General features: G+C 54.4%; 1 protein-coding gene across 1 annotated transcript in view; it reads right to left on the reverse strand.

The window, feature by feature from the left end:
* LMLN (leishmanolysin like peptidase) overlaps positions 1 to 3,572 on the reverse strand; it is a 97,867-nt gene extending 94,295 nt beyond the window's left edge. Inside the window, exon 1 of the mRNA XM_063932540.1 lies at positions 3,242 to 3,572. Coding sequence (XP_063788610.1) covers positions 3,242 to 3,367 — 126 coding nt within the window. The 5' untranslated portion in view covers positions 3,368 to 3,572. The remainder of the gene's footprint in view (positions 1 to 3,241) is intronic.
* Positions 3,573 to 12,106: the final 8,534 nt, after the last annotated feature.

Here is a 12,106-nt window from a genome sequence, read left to right on the forward strand (position 1 = left end):
TCAGTGAGGAGGAGGAGGGGGGAGGTACTCTGGGTCAGTGAGGAGGAGGTGGGGGGAGGTACTCTGGGTCAGTGAGGAGGAGGGGGGAGGTACTGTGGGTCAGTGAGGAGGAGGAGGGGGGAGGTACTCTGGGTCAGTGAGGAGGAGGGGGGAGGTACTCTGGGTCAGTGATGAGGAGGGGGGAGGTACTCTGGGTCAGTGATGAGGAGGGGGGAGGTACTCTGGGTCAGTGATGAGGAGGGGGGAGGTACTCTGGGTCAGTGATGAGGAGGGGGGAGGTACTCTGGGTCAGTGATGAGGAGGGGGGAGGTACTCTGGGTCAGTGATGAGGAGGGGGGAGGTACTCTGGCTCAGTGAGGAGGAGGAGGGGGAGGTACTCTGGGTCAGTGAGGAGGAGGTGGGGGAAGTACTCTGGGTCAGTGAGGAGGAGGGGGGAGGTACTCTGGGTCAGTGAGGAGGAGGGGGGGAGGTACTCTGGGTCAGTGAGGAGGAGGGGGGAGGTACTCTGGGTCTGTGAGGAGGAGAGGGGAGGTACTCTGGGTCAGTGAGGAGGAGGGGGGAGGTACTCTGGGTCAGTGAGGAGGGGGGGAGGTACTCTGGGTCAGTGAGGAGGGGGGAGGTACTCTGGGTCAGTGAGGAGGGGGGAGGTACTCTGGGTCAGTGAGGAGGAGGAGGGGGGAGGTACTCTGGGGTCAGTGAGGAGGAGGAGGGGGGAGGTACTCTGGGTCAGTGAGGAGGAGGAGGGGGGAGGTACTCTGGGTCAGTGAGGAGGAGGAGGAGGGGGGAGGTACTCTGGGTCAGTGAGGAGGAGGGGGGAGGTACTCTGGGTCAGTGAGGAGGAGGGGGGAGGTACTCTGGGTCTGTGAGGAGGAGAGGGGAGGTACTCTGGGTCAGTGAGGAGGAGGGGGGAGGTACTCTGGGTCAGTGAGGAGGGGGGAGGTACTCTGGGTCAGTTTAGAGGGGGGAGGTACTCTGGGTCAGTGAGGAGGGGGGAGGTACTCTGGGTCAGTGAGGAGGGGGGAGGTACTCTGGGTCAGTGAGGAGGGGGGAGGTACTCTGGGTCAGTGAGGAGGAGGAGGGGGGAGGTACTCTGGGTCAGTGAGGAGGAGGTGGGGGGAGGTACTCTGGGTCAGTGAGGAGGAGGGGGGAGGTACTCTGGGTCAGTGAGGAGGAGGAGGGGGGAGGTACTCTGGATCAGTGAGGAGGAGGGGGGAGGTACTCTGGGTCAGTGAGGAGGAGGGGGGAGGTACTCTGGGTCAGTGAGGAGGAGGAGGGGGGAGGTACTCTGGGTCAGTGATGAGGAGGGGGGAGGTACTCTGGGTCAGTGATGAGGAGGGGGGAGGTACTCTGGGTCAGTGAGGAGGAGGAGGGGGGAGGTACTCTGGGTCAGTGAGGAGGAGGAGGGGGGAGGTACTCTGGGTCAGTGAGGAGGAGGAGGTACTCTGGGTCAGTGAGGAGGAGGGGGGGGTACTCTGGGTCAGTGAGGAGGAGGGGGGAGGTACTCTGGGTCAGTGAGGAGGAGGGGGGAGGTACTCTGGGTCTGTGAGGAGGAGAGGGGAGGTACTCTGGGTCAGTGAGGAGGAGGGGGGAGGTACTCTGGGTCAGTGAGGAGGGGGGAGGTACTCTGGGTCATTGAGGAGGGGGGAGGTACTCTGGGTCAGTGAGGAGGGGGGAGGTACTCTGGGTCAGTGAGGAGGGAGGTGGGGGGAGGTACTCTGGGTCAGTGAGGAGGAGGGGGGAGGTACTGTGGGTCAGTGAGGGAGGGAGGGGAGGGGGGGGGAGGTACTCTGGATCAGTGAGGAGGAGGGGGGAGGTACTCTGGATCAGTGAGGAGGAGGGGGAGGTACTCTGGATCAGTGAGGAGGAGGGGGGAGGTACTCTGGATCAGTGAGGAGGAGGGGGGAGGTACTCTGGGTCAGTGATGAGGAGGGGGGAGGTACTCTGGGTCAGTGATGAGGAGGGGGGAGGTACTCTGGGTCAGTGATGAGGAGGGGGGAGGTACTCTGGGTCAGTGATGAGGAGGGGGGAGGTACTCTGGGTCAGTGATGAGGAGGGGGGAGGTACTCTGGGTCAGTGATGAGGAGGGGGGAGGTACTCTGGGTCAGTGATGAGGAGGGGGAGGTACTCTGGCTCAGTGAGGAGGGGGAGGTACTCTGGCTCAGTGAGGAGGAGGAGGGGGGAGGTACTCTGGGTCAGTGAGGAGGAGGTGGGGGGAAGTACTCTGGGTCAGTGAGGAGGAGGGGGGAGGTACTCTGGGTCAGTGAGGAGGAGGGGGGAGGTACTCTGGGTCAGTGAGGAGGAGGAGGGGGGAGGTACTCTGGGTCAGTGAGGAGGAGGGGAGGGTACTCTGGATCAGTGAGGAGAGGGGAGGTACTCTGGGTCCAGTGAGGAGGAGGGGGGAGGTACTCTGGGTCAGTGAGGAGGAGGAGGGGGGTACTCTGGGTCAGTGAGGAGGAGGGGAGGGTACTCTGGGTCGAGGAGGAGGAGGGGGGAGGTACTGTGGGTCAGTGAGGAGGAGGAGGGGGGAGGTACTGTGGGTCAGTGAGGAGGAGGGGGAGGTACTCTGGGTCAGTGAGGAGGAGGGGGGAGGTACTCTGGGTCAGTGAGGAGGAGGAGGGGGGGAGGTACTGTGGGTCAGTGAGGAGGAGGGGGGAGGTACTCTGGGTCAGTGAGGAGGAGGAGGGGGGAGGGTACTGTGGGTCAGTGAGGAGGAGGGGGGAGGTACTCTGGGTCAGTGAGGAGGAGGGGGGAGGTACTCTGGGTCAGTGAGGAGGAGGAGGGGGGAGGTACTGTGGGTCAGTGAGGAGGAGGGGGGAGGTACTCTGGGTCAGTGAGGAGGAGGAGGGGGGAGGTACCTGTGGGTCAGTGAGGAGGAGGAGGAGGGGGGAGGTACTGTGGGTCAGTGAGGAGGAGGGGGGAGGTACTCTGGGTCAGTGAGGAGGAGGGGGGAGGTACTCTGGGTCAGTGATGAGGAGGGGGGAGGTACTCTGGGTCAGTGAGGAGGAGGGGGGAGGTACTCTGGGTCAGTGAGGAGGAGGGGGAGGTACTCTGGGTCAGTGAGGAGGAGGGGGGGGGGGAGGTACTCTGGGTCAGTGAGGAGGAGGAGGTACTCTGGGTCAGTGAGGAGGAGGAGGTACTCTGGGTCACTGAGGAGGGGGCCACTGGTGATGGTACGCAGTGTGGCTGGAGGTGTGCTCCTGTATGACAGACACATTGATCCCCACTGTCGCAGCCCTCTTACCTCCTCCGGCCCCGGAGCTCGGTGTCTGCAGTTACTGGAGGGATGGGAGCGACAGGACAGGATAACCAGCGCCCCAAGGGTGAGCAGCGAAACCGGGGAGCACCAGGTCACCCCACACCCGGCCATATTACCCCATCCCCCACTGACGTCACGATCATGTGACCGGTCTGCGCATCAGGGGGCGGAGTTAGCATCTGGCACCGCTGCAAGCCAATAATGTGATCATGTGACCAGCACTGCTCATCAAGGGGGCGGAGTCAGAGGGGGCCACTGTCAGTGTCAGGAGGCTGAGTCCTGAGTTTCCGCTCTTCCGTGGATGGTGGCCGTGCGGGCTGGTGGTACGGGCTGTCGCTAGGATACCCTGTGCTCCCGGAGCGCGCCCCCCTTCCCCCGGGCATGCGCGGCTGCTGCTGCTGCTGCCGCCTCCGTCAAGAGTGGCGGCCACTAGGACCCCCTTACCCCGTCGTGGCTCTACCAGCGGGTCCCCCCTGCTCTCACTGCGGCACCTCCAACAGGCTGGCGGCGGCGCGGGGTGAGCGTACCGGCTCATGTGACTCTTCCATATCGCAGAGGAAGCAGCCCAGGTTCCCTCCTGCACCACCACGCCGGGCGCAGCCAGGCTCCCCTCTGCTCCCAGACTGCGGGATGGTGACAGGGCTGTCCTGCCTGCTGCTGCTGCTGCTAATGGAGGGTGTCCTGCAGCCTGAGTTCTTGTGGTACAGGGGTGCTGCACCCGCAACTGACTGACCACCTACCACTGCCCTGCAGCCTGACTGACACCTACCACCTGCCCTGCAGCCTGAGTGCCTGTGATACAGGGGTGCCGCCACTGACTGACCACCTACCACTAGCCCTGCAGCCTGAGTGCCTGTGATACAGGGGGTGCTGCACCTACCGCTGACTGACCACCTACCACTGTCCTGCAGCCTGAGTGCCTGTGATACAGGGGTGCTGCACTTGCCGCTGACTGACCACTTACCACTGCCCTGCAGCCTGAGTGCCTGTGATACAGGGGTGCCGCCACTGGCTGACCGCTTACCACTGTCCTGCAGCCTGAGTGCCTGTGGTACAGGGGTGCTGCACCCGCAGCTGACTGACCACCTACCACTGCCCTGCAGCCTGAGTGCCTGTGATACAGGGGTGCTGCACCTACCGCTGACTGACTGCCTACCACTGCCCTGCAGCCTGAGTGCCTGTGATACAGGGGTGCTGCCACTGACTGACCACCTACCACTGCCCTGCAGCCTGAGTGCCTGTGATACAGGGGTGCCGCCACTGACTGACCACCTACCACTGTCCTGCAGCCTGAGTGCCTGTGATACAGGGGTGCTGCACTTGCCGCTGACTGACCACCTACCACTGTCCTGCAGCCTGAGTGCCTGTGATACAGGGGTGCTGCACTTGCCGCTGACTGACCACCTACCACTGTCCTGCAGCCTGAGTGCCTGTGATACAGGGGTGCCGCCACTGACTGACCACCTACCACTGTCCCTGCAGCCTGAGTGCCTGTGATACAGGGGTGCTGCACTTGCCGCTGACTGACCACCTACCACTATCCTGCAGCCTGAGTGCCTGTGATACAGGGGTGCCGCCACTGACTGACCACCTACCACTGCTCTGCAGCCTGAGTGCCTGTGATACAGGGGTGCCGCCACTGACTGACCGCTTACCACTGTCCTGCAGCCTGAGTGCCTGTGATACAGGGGTGCTGCACTTGCCGTTGACTGACCACCTACCACTGTCCTGCAGCCTGAGTGCCTGTGATACAGGGGTGCCGCCACTGATTGACCGCTTACCACTGTCCTGCAGCCTGAGTGCCTGTGATACAGGGGTGCTGCACTTGCCGCTGACTGACCACCTACCACTGCTCTGCAGCCTGAGTGTCCTGTGATACAGGGGTGCCGCCACTGACTGACCGCTTACCACTGTCCTGCAGCCTGAGTGCCTGTAATACAGGGGTGCTGCACCTAATGCTGACTGACCGCTTACCACTGTCCTGCAGCCTGAGTGCCTGTGATACAGGGGTGCTGCACTTGCCGCTGACTGAGCACTTTCATCATTATGAGTCTCTTAATATATGACAGGGTAGGTAATGCTGGCCGCCTTCTTTACAGTAACCTACATATCCATGCTGCTGTACCCATGATGTGTGTGTGTATATGTGTGTGTATGTGGACATGATAAGTTGGTAATTCCCGACTTATCGGAAAACACGTGGATTGGCGGAATAGCTGCCGATCCGCATGCTTCTGTCGTTTCCGACAACCTCAATCCGACTTTAAAAAAAAAAGTTGTATTGAGGTGAGGAGATGGGGAAGAGGGGCGTGGGAGAGAGAGTGCTTACCGGTGAGGGCAGCTGGAGCCACGGACGCTGGAAGACATGGCTCCTCTCTGACGTCCCCCGGCCAGGCACCTCTCTCCCGGCAGCGCTCCCCGGCTGGTGCTGAATATGGGTGTCTCCAGCAGCTTCCGGTGTTCCGCAGCACAGGCTGAAGGGAACGGCCAAATCCAACAGTCTGATTTGGCCGCTCATTGAATAGGGCTTTTTGTATCCATTCCGACAAATGCATGTCAGAATGGGTCCGACACTTATTGAATATATATATATACCCCTAAGTGAAGGAACAAGCTAGAAAGGGGGGGGTGTTCCAGCTTGAAAATTAGTTTTTTGCGGGTGGCCAGCTCAGTTTATTAAAAAGGTAGTACTTGGCAACGCAGCCCCATTTCTGTTCCCCTGATCGTCTCCACCCCTCTGATCCCTGTATGGATGTCCCCTTTGTCCTCCCCTCTTGCCAGGCCTACACACACCTCAGCTCTCTCTTTCCCCCTCTCGCTCCCCCTGTAGGGGAGAGGAATGTGGTGTAGGGGCTCTACCTATAATGTGTAACGTGTATAAGTGACACTTCTGTGCGCTGTAATGTAAATTGGTAATAGTCTTCCCCATGAAGCCACGCCCCTATATTTTTTGCTACGTTCACTTTTCCTATTGTACATATGGGTGGTGGGCAGGGGCACCAATTCTCTTTCTGGCACGACACCAAAATGTCTTCTTACAGCTCTGCAGGTGGCGCTGTTGCTGCCCCCGCCGCTGATGTGCTCCTTCCCCACAGGTGCCGACTGGTGTGCCACTCTGAATCAGTGCCAGTGAGTGTACTGGAATGAGACTGTGCGGGTATACCCACATCATTATCAGTACTGGGGTCAGTCATAGGAATACTGAGGACAACACAAGCCCCAGCATCACACCCACACACAGCTACCAGACAATGCGTATGAGGAATACTGAGGACACCACAAGCCCCAGCATCACACCCACACACACAGCTACCAGACAATGCGTATGAGGAATACTGAGGACAACACAAGTCCCAGTATCACACCCACACACACCCACCAGACAATGCGTATGAGGAATACTGAGGACACCACAAGCCCCAGCATCACACCCACACACAGCTACCAGACAATGCGTATGAGGAATACCGAGGACACCACAAGCCCCAGCATCACACCCACACACAGCTACCAGACAATGCGTATGAGGAATACTGAGGACACCACAAGCCCCAACATCACACCCACACACAGCTACCAGACAATGCGTATGAGGAATACTGAGGACACCACAAGCCCCAGCATGACACCCACACACAGCTACCAGACAATGCGTATGAGGAATACTGAGGACACCACAAGCCCCAGCATCACACCCACACACAGCTACCAGACAATGCGTATGAGGAATACCGAGGTCACCACAAGCCCCTGCATCACACCCACACACAGCTACCAGACAATGCGTATGAGGAATACTGAGGACACCACAAGCCCCAACATCACACACACACACACAGCTACCAGACAATGCGTATGAGGAATACTGAGGACAACACAAGCCCCTGCATCACACCCCACACACAGCTACCAGACAATGCGTATGAGGAATACTGAGGACACCACAAGCCCCAGCATCACACCCACACACAGCTACCAGACAATGCGTATGAGGAATACTGAGGAGAACACAAGCCCCAGCATCACACCCACACACAGCTACCAGACAATGCGTATGAGGAATACTGAGGACAACACAAGCCCCAGCATCACACCCACACACAGCTACCAGACAATGCGTATGAGGAATACTGAGGACACCACAAGCCCCAGCATTACACCCACACACAGCTACCAGACAATGCGTATGAGGAATACTGAGGACAACACAAGCCCCAGCATCACACCCACACACAGCTACCAGACAATGCGTATGAGGAATACTGAGGAGAACACAAGCCCCAGCATCACACCCACACACAGCTACCAGACAATGCGTATGAGGAATACTGAGGTCACCACAAGCCCCAGCATCACACCCCACACACAGCTACCAGACAATGCGTATGAGGAATACTGAGGACACCACAAGCCCCAGCATCACACCCACACACAGCTACCAGACAATGCGTATGAGGAATACTGAGGACACCACAAGCCCCAGCATTACACCCACACACAGCTACCAGACAATGCGTATGAGGAATACTGAGGACAACACAAGCCCCAGCATCACACCCACACACAGCTACCAGACAATGCGTATGAGGAATACTGAGGAGAACACAAGCCCCAGCATCACACCCACACACAGCTACCAGACAATGCGTATGAGGAATACTGAGGTCACCACAAGCCCCAGCATCACACCCCACACACAGCTACCAGACAATGCGTATGAAGAATACTGAGGACACCACAAGCCCCAGCATCACACCCGCACACAGCTACCAGACAATGCGTATGAGGAATACTGAGGACACCACAAGCCCCAGCATCACACCCACACACAGCTACCAGACAATGCGTATGAGGAATACTGAGGACACCACAAGCCCCAGCATCACACCCACACACAGCTACCAGACAATGCGTATGAGGAATACTGAGGACACCACAAGCCCCAGCATCACACCCGCACACAGCTACCAGACAATGCGTATGAGGAATACTGAGGACACCACAAGCCCCAGCATCACACCCACACACAGCTACCAGACAATGCGTATGAGGAATACTGAGGTCACCACAAGCCCCAGCGTCACACCCACACACAGCTACCAGACAATGCGTATGAGGAATACTGAGGTCACCACAAGCCCCAGCGTCACACCCACACACAGCTACCAGACAATGCGTATGAGGAATACTGAGGACAACACAAGCCCCAACATCACACCCGCACACAGCCACCAGACAATGCGTATGAGGAATACTGAGGAGAAAACAAGCCCCAGCATCACACCCACACACAGCTACCAGACAATGCTTATGAGGAATACTGAGGTCACCACAAGCCCCAGCATCACACCCTGACAATGCTAAATTCCTTTGTCGTATAAACAACCCTTAATGAAGTCTAAGAACACTGTACGCTGTTCACTTAAGAAGTACCGGAAGGGTACGCTAGTTGCGTAACGATCGCTCAGCCGTAGGCGAGAAGCTCAAGCGTCACGTTCGCTCACGGCCCAGTGATCACAGGACAGCACGTTGTTGGCTATGACTAGAGTAATGATTCGCTATGGCGTAGCGGACGCTCGAGACCACGAGGAGATCACCAGCGGCGCAGACGCTCACAACGCTATACCTTTATGTCTAAACGTTATACCAATGAAATACACAGAATACCTTAATGTGAATACAGGGTGTAAGTGCAACCTTGTGTAACCTGACTAACTACAAAGCTGCTTGAGCGTCTCCGACGCTCAAGTGAACACTTAACACTATAGGAAATACACAGATACTGGTTTAGGGTCCAAAGCCTATTAACTGTATTATATCTAATATACTTGTAAAAGGGGATAACAGTACAAATGATACACTACAATATAACAGAGACTTCCTAACCAAAATACAATACTATCTAATACAATTCAATACTAGTCTAGGGGAGATGTGAGAGAAACGAGAAAGAGGGAGAGAGAGAGAGAGAAGTGGAGAGAGATGAGAGAAATTGGCTCACAGTAAGACAATGATTACGGAGAGAAAACTTACGCACAAAGGGGAAACGATCGCATGCGCCTGGACATCCAGCACCCGATTTTCAGCAATGAGAACCGTTGAAGAGTGAGAGCTGGATGTGGTCGGCCTGCCTATTTATGCCCCACACACAATGCAATCTCATAGTCCCTACAATCCCATTGTCCATTGGACGTCGGAATTCGGCCCCGTATCATAACAAAAGGTCATAGGGTGATTCATACAGGTGGGCTGTGACGATTTCAAACAGCTCAGGTGGGTGGGAAACTGGGTTTCCCGCCGCATACCTGAGTATGTGTAAATAATAGAAATGGACATAAACTTCTTATGTCCATAACTATTCGCACGAGCGATTAATACGCTCCAAACCAACACCGGAATATTGCTATTTAAATACTCTTCCGATGGGTACCAAACACTACTGCATGACTCCTGTTAGACCCTTCCTACGATACAAAGAGGGATTCCTCAGCTCAGGGACGTTCTATGTTAACTAAACTTTCAGAAACCATTAAAGGGATCATGATCTATAAACTACATTAATTACTAAAATGTGTAACGAATGAGTCGCACGCTACGACTACATAAACTCTACCGTAAATACGCATACCGTGCGCCCGCGGGTGCACGCTATTACGGGTATGCGCCTTCACGGGAGAGCGTACGCATGCGCAGCGCGGACCAGTGTGCGGTGCAAATATGGCAACGTGCATAGAGATATTTTTCTGACTTTGACAGTCCACCCTTTGGCAGTCAATAATAACTGCCACCTTCTAAAACATTTCAAAAGGAGAAAAATATATGTCAGGGGTTAATTCATTTCCATGGTTGGGTAGGGGAGAAGAGTGGAGTAGGTGTGAAGAGGGTATGACCTAGTGAGAAAGCAGAAGCATGTGTGTATGAGTCCATGTTTGGAGGGTCATGTATCATCGTGCCGTACGTGTGGTAAATCAAGCTTCGAGGTATTGCGAAGTATACATTTGAATTCCTTCTTATCCCGTGGTACAGGTCTGTGGATGGGCTGTCAAACTTTACCGAGCTCATTTCGGCTTTCAGTTGTAACAAAATGGGGATGCACATTTTAGTTGATGATACATGAAATGGGGGAAGTATGTGGTTGCTGATATCTGTGCCTGCATTCCCTATACTATGTGTGTCATTACCTGAGGGTTGTAGGGATGAAGATGAAGAACACTTATGGAAAATGCAATGATATTCTATGTCAGGTAAATGTACATCTGTCGTCGAAGTTTTGTTCGGTATCAGTTGAAAGTCGTCTTCTTTGCGCTGTTTTGCTCCTTAGGCATGAGCAACAAGCTTTGTCAGTGCCATCAGATTTACAAAAATGTTGGGCTAGCGTGAGTTTAAAAATACTAGGGAAACTGGGGATCCATGGCAAAGTTCATCAAGTGTCCATTTCTCAAGTGGTCAAAACTTCATCTTTGGTGCTTGTCTGTTGTCTGTATAGCGTCTCATCAACTTCCTCGTCCAAGGGGGTCTTGTTATCTTGGAGAAAAGCAGAAAAACAGGTGAAAGAAACGGACCGTATAATCGCATTTTCATCACATCCTGGTTTCTATCATTGGGTCATAAATCAAATCCAGGTTAATTACGGTTTCCTCACTCCTCAAACTCATCACTTTTGTACTTTGTTTGCACCTCATTAAAGCCTGCCCGCATCTAAATATCAATCCAATCGATATAACGACACCCAAGATACATAGTAGAAACTTTCCAACATCCATTATGACTCCTTGAGCCCAGTCTCCTAAACCGGAGAACCAATTTCGCGGGTTCAACCATGACACCCAACCAGTCAGCTCATTACCTACAGCAGCAAGGGTGAGATTGTGTTTTCGACGAAATTCCCACTTTAATTGCAGAATATCGTCCATCTTTTGGTCTATGACCTCTACCGGATCCTCGGTGCTATTTGTGATATACGTGCAACACTTTATGCCGTACTGTGTTGCCAATGTAACACAATATCCGCCTGTTACTGCTGTAAGATAATTAAGAACCATCCTATGCTGAACTAGTTCTGTTTTGTAGGCTTGAAGTTCTCTTCCAGTGTATCTAAACGTGTCATCATACATTTCAGTGATATTATCTAACAAATTGGCGAGTGCGGAAATGTATCTATAATTCATCACTCCTCGAGCGGTGCGAGTGAAATCTAACGCTACCAGAACCTGAATCCCGGTGGATTCATGGATAAGATCAGAGGCCGGATGCTCTAACCTTTCTGACAGTTGTCTTTTAACTCGGTGCTCGTAATGGGTGTGAGTATAAGGAGCTTGGGCACCACGGTGTATGTCCTTCATTTTGTCATGTGTTACAGTCATCACTTCAGGCAATACTTTTCCAATATAACACAATCCTTCAGAGTTTGGGGCAAGCCACTTGTACGCCTTTCTCCCGCATATGAAATATGTGTCATCGGGGAGAACATAAGGGACGGAGAAGGACATTACCATATTACAAACCTTCCAGGTGAACTCTCCTGACCCTAATTCTTCCATCTGCTTAATGCACGTATCAGTTTGTACGATATGTGCACAGTATCCTGGTGATACCTCTCCAACTCTAGTAATCCTATTTCCTAAGGTATATCGATACCGGAAAGATTTTCCTCTACTAGCTATGTGGCGTACAAGCTCTGTATCTGTAGGCATTCTATCTGCTCTATGCGAAAAGGTCATGGTAAGGTTGCTCCATGACACTTCCCAATTTCCCGGCTTACGGGGATTGGAGATATTAAAACATAAGAGGGACCTATCCACATGGTATTGGTGGAGCTTCAAACTAGGAGGGCTGGAGATGTTAAACCTC

The sequence above is a fragment of the Pseudophryne corroboree genome, chromosome 7, assembly GCF_028390025.1.
Source record: "Pseudophryne corroboree isolate aPseCor3 chromosome 7, aPseCor3.hap2, whole genome shotgun sequence".
NCBI classification, from domain to species: Eukaryota; Metazoa; Chordata; class Amphibia; order Anura; family Myobatrachidae; genus Pseudophryne; species Pseudophryne corroboree.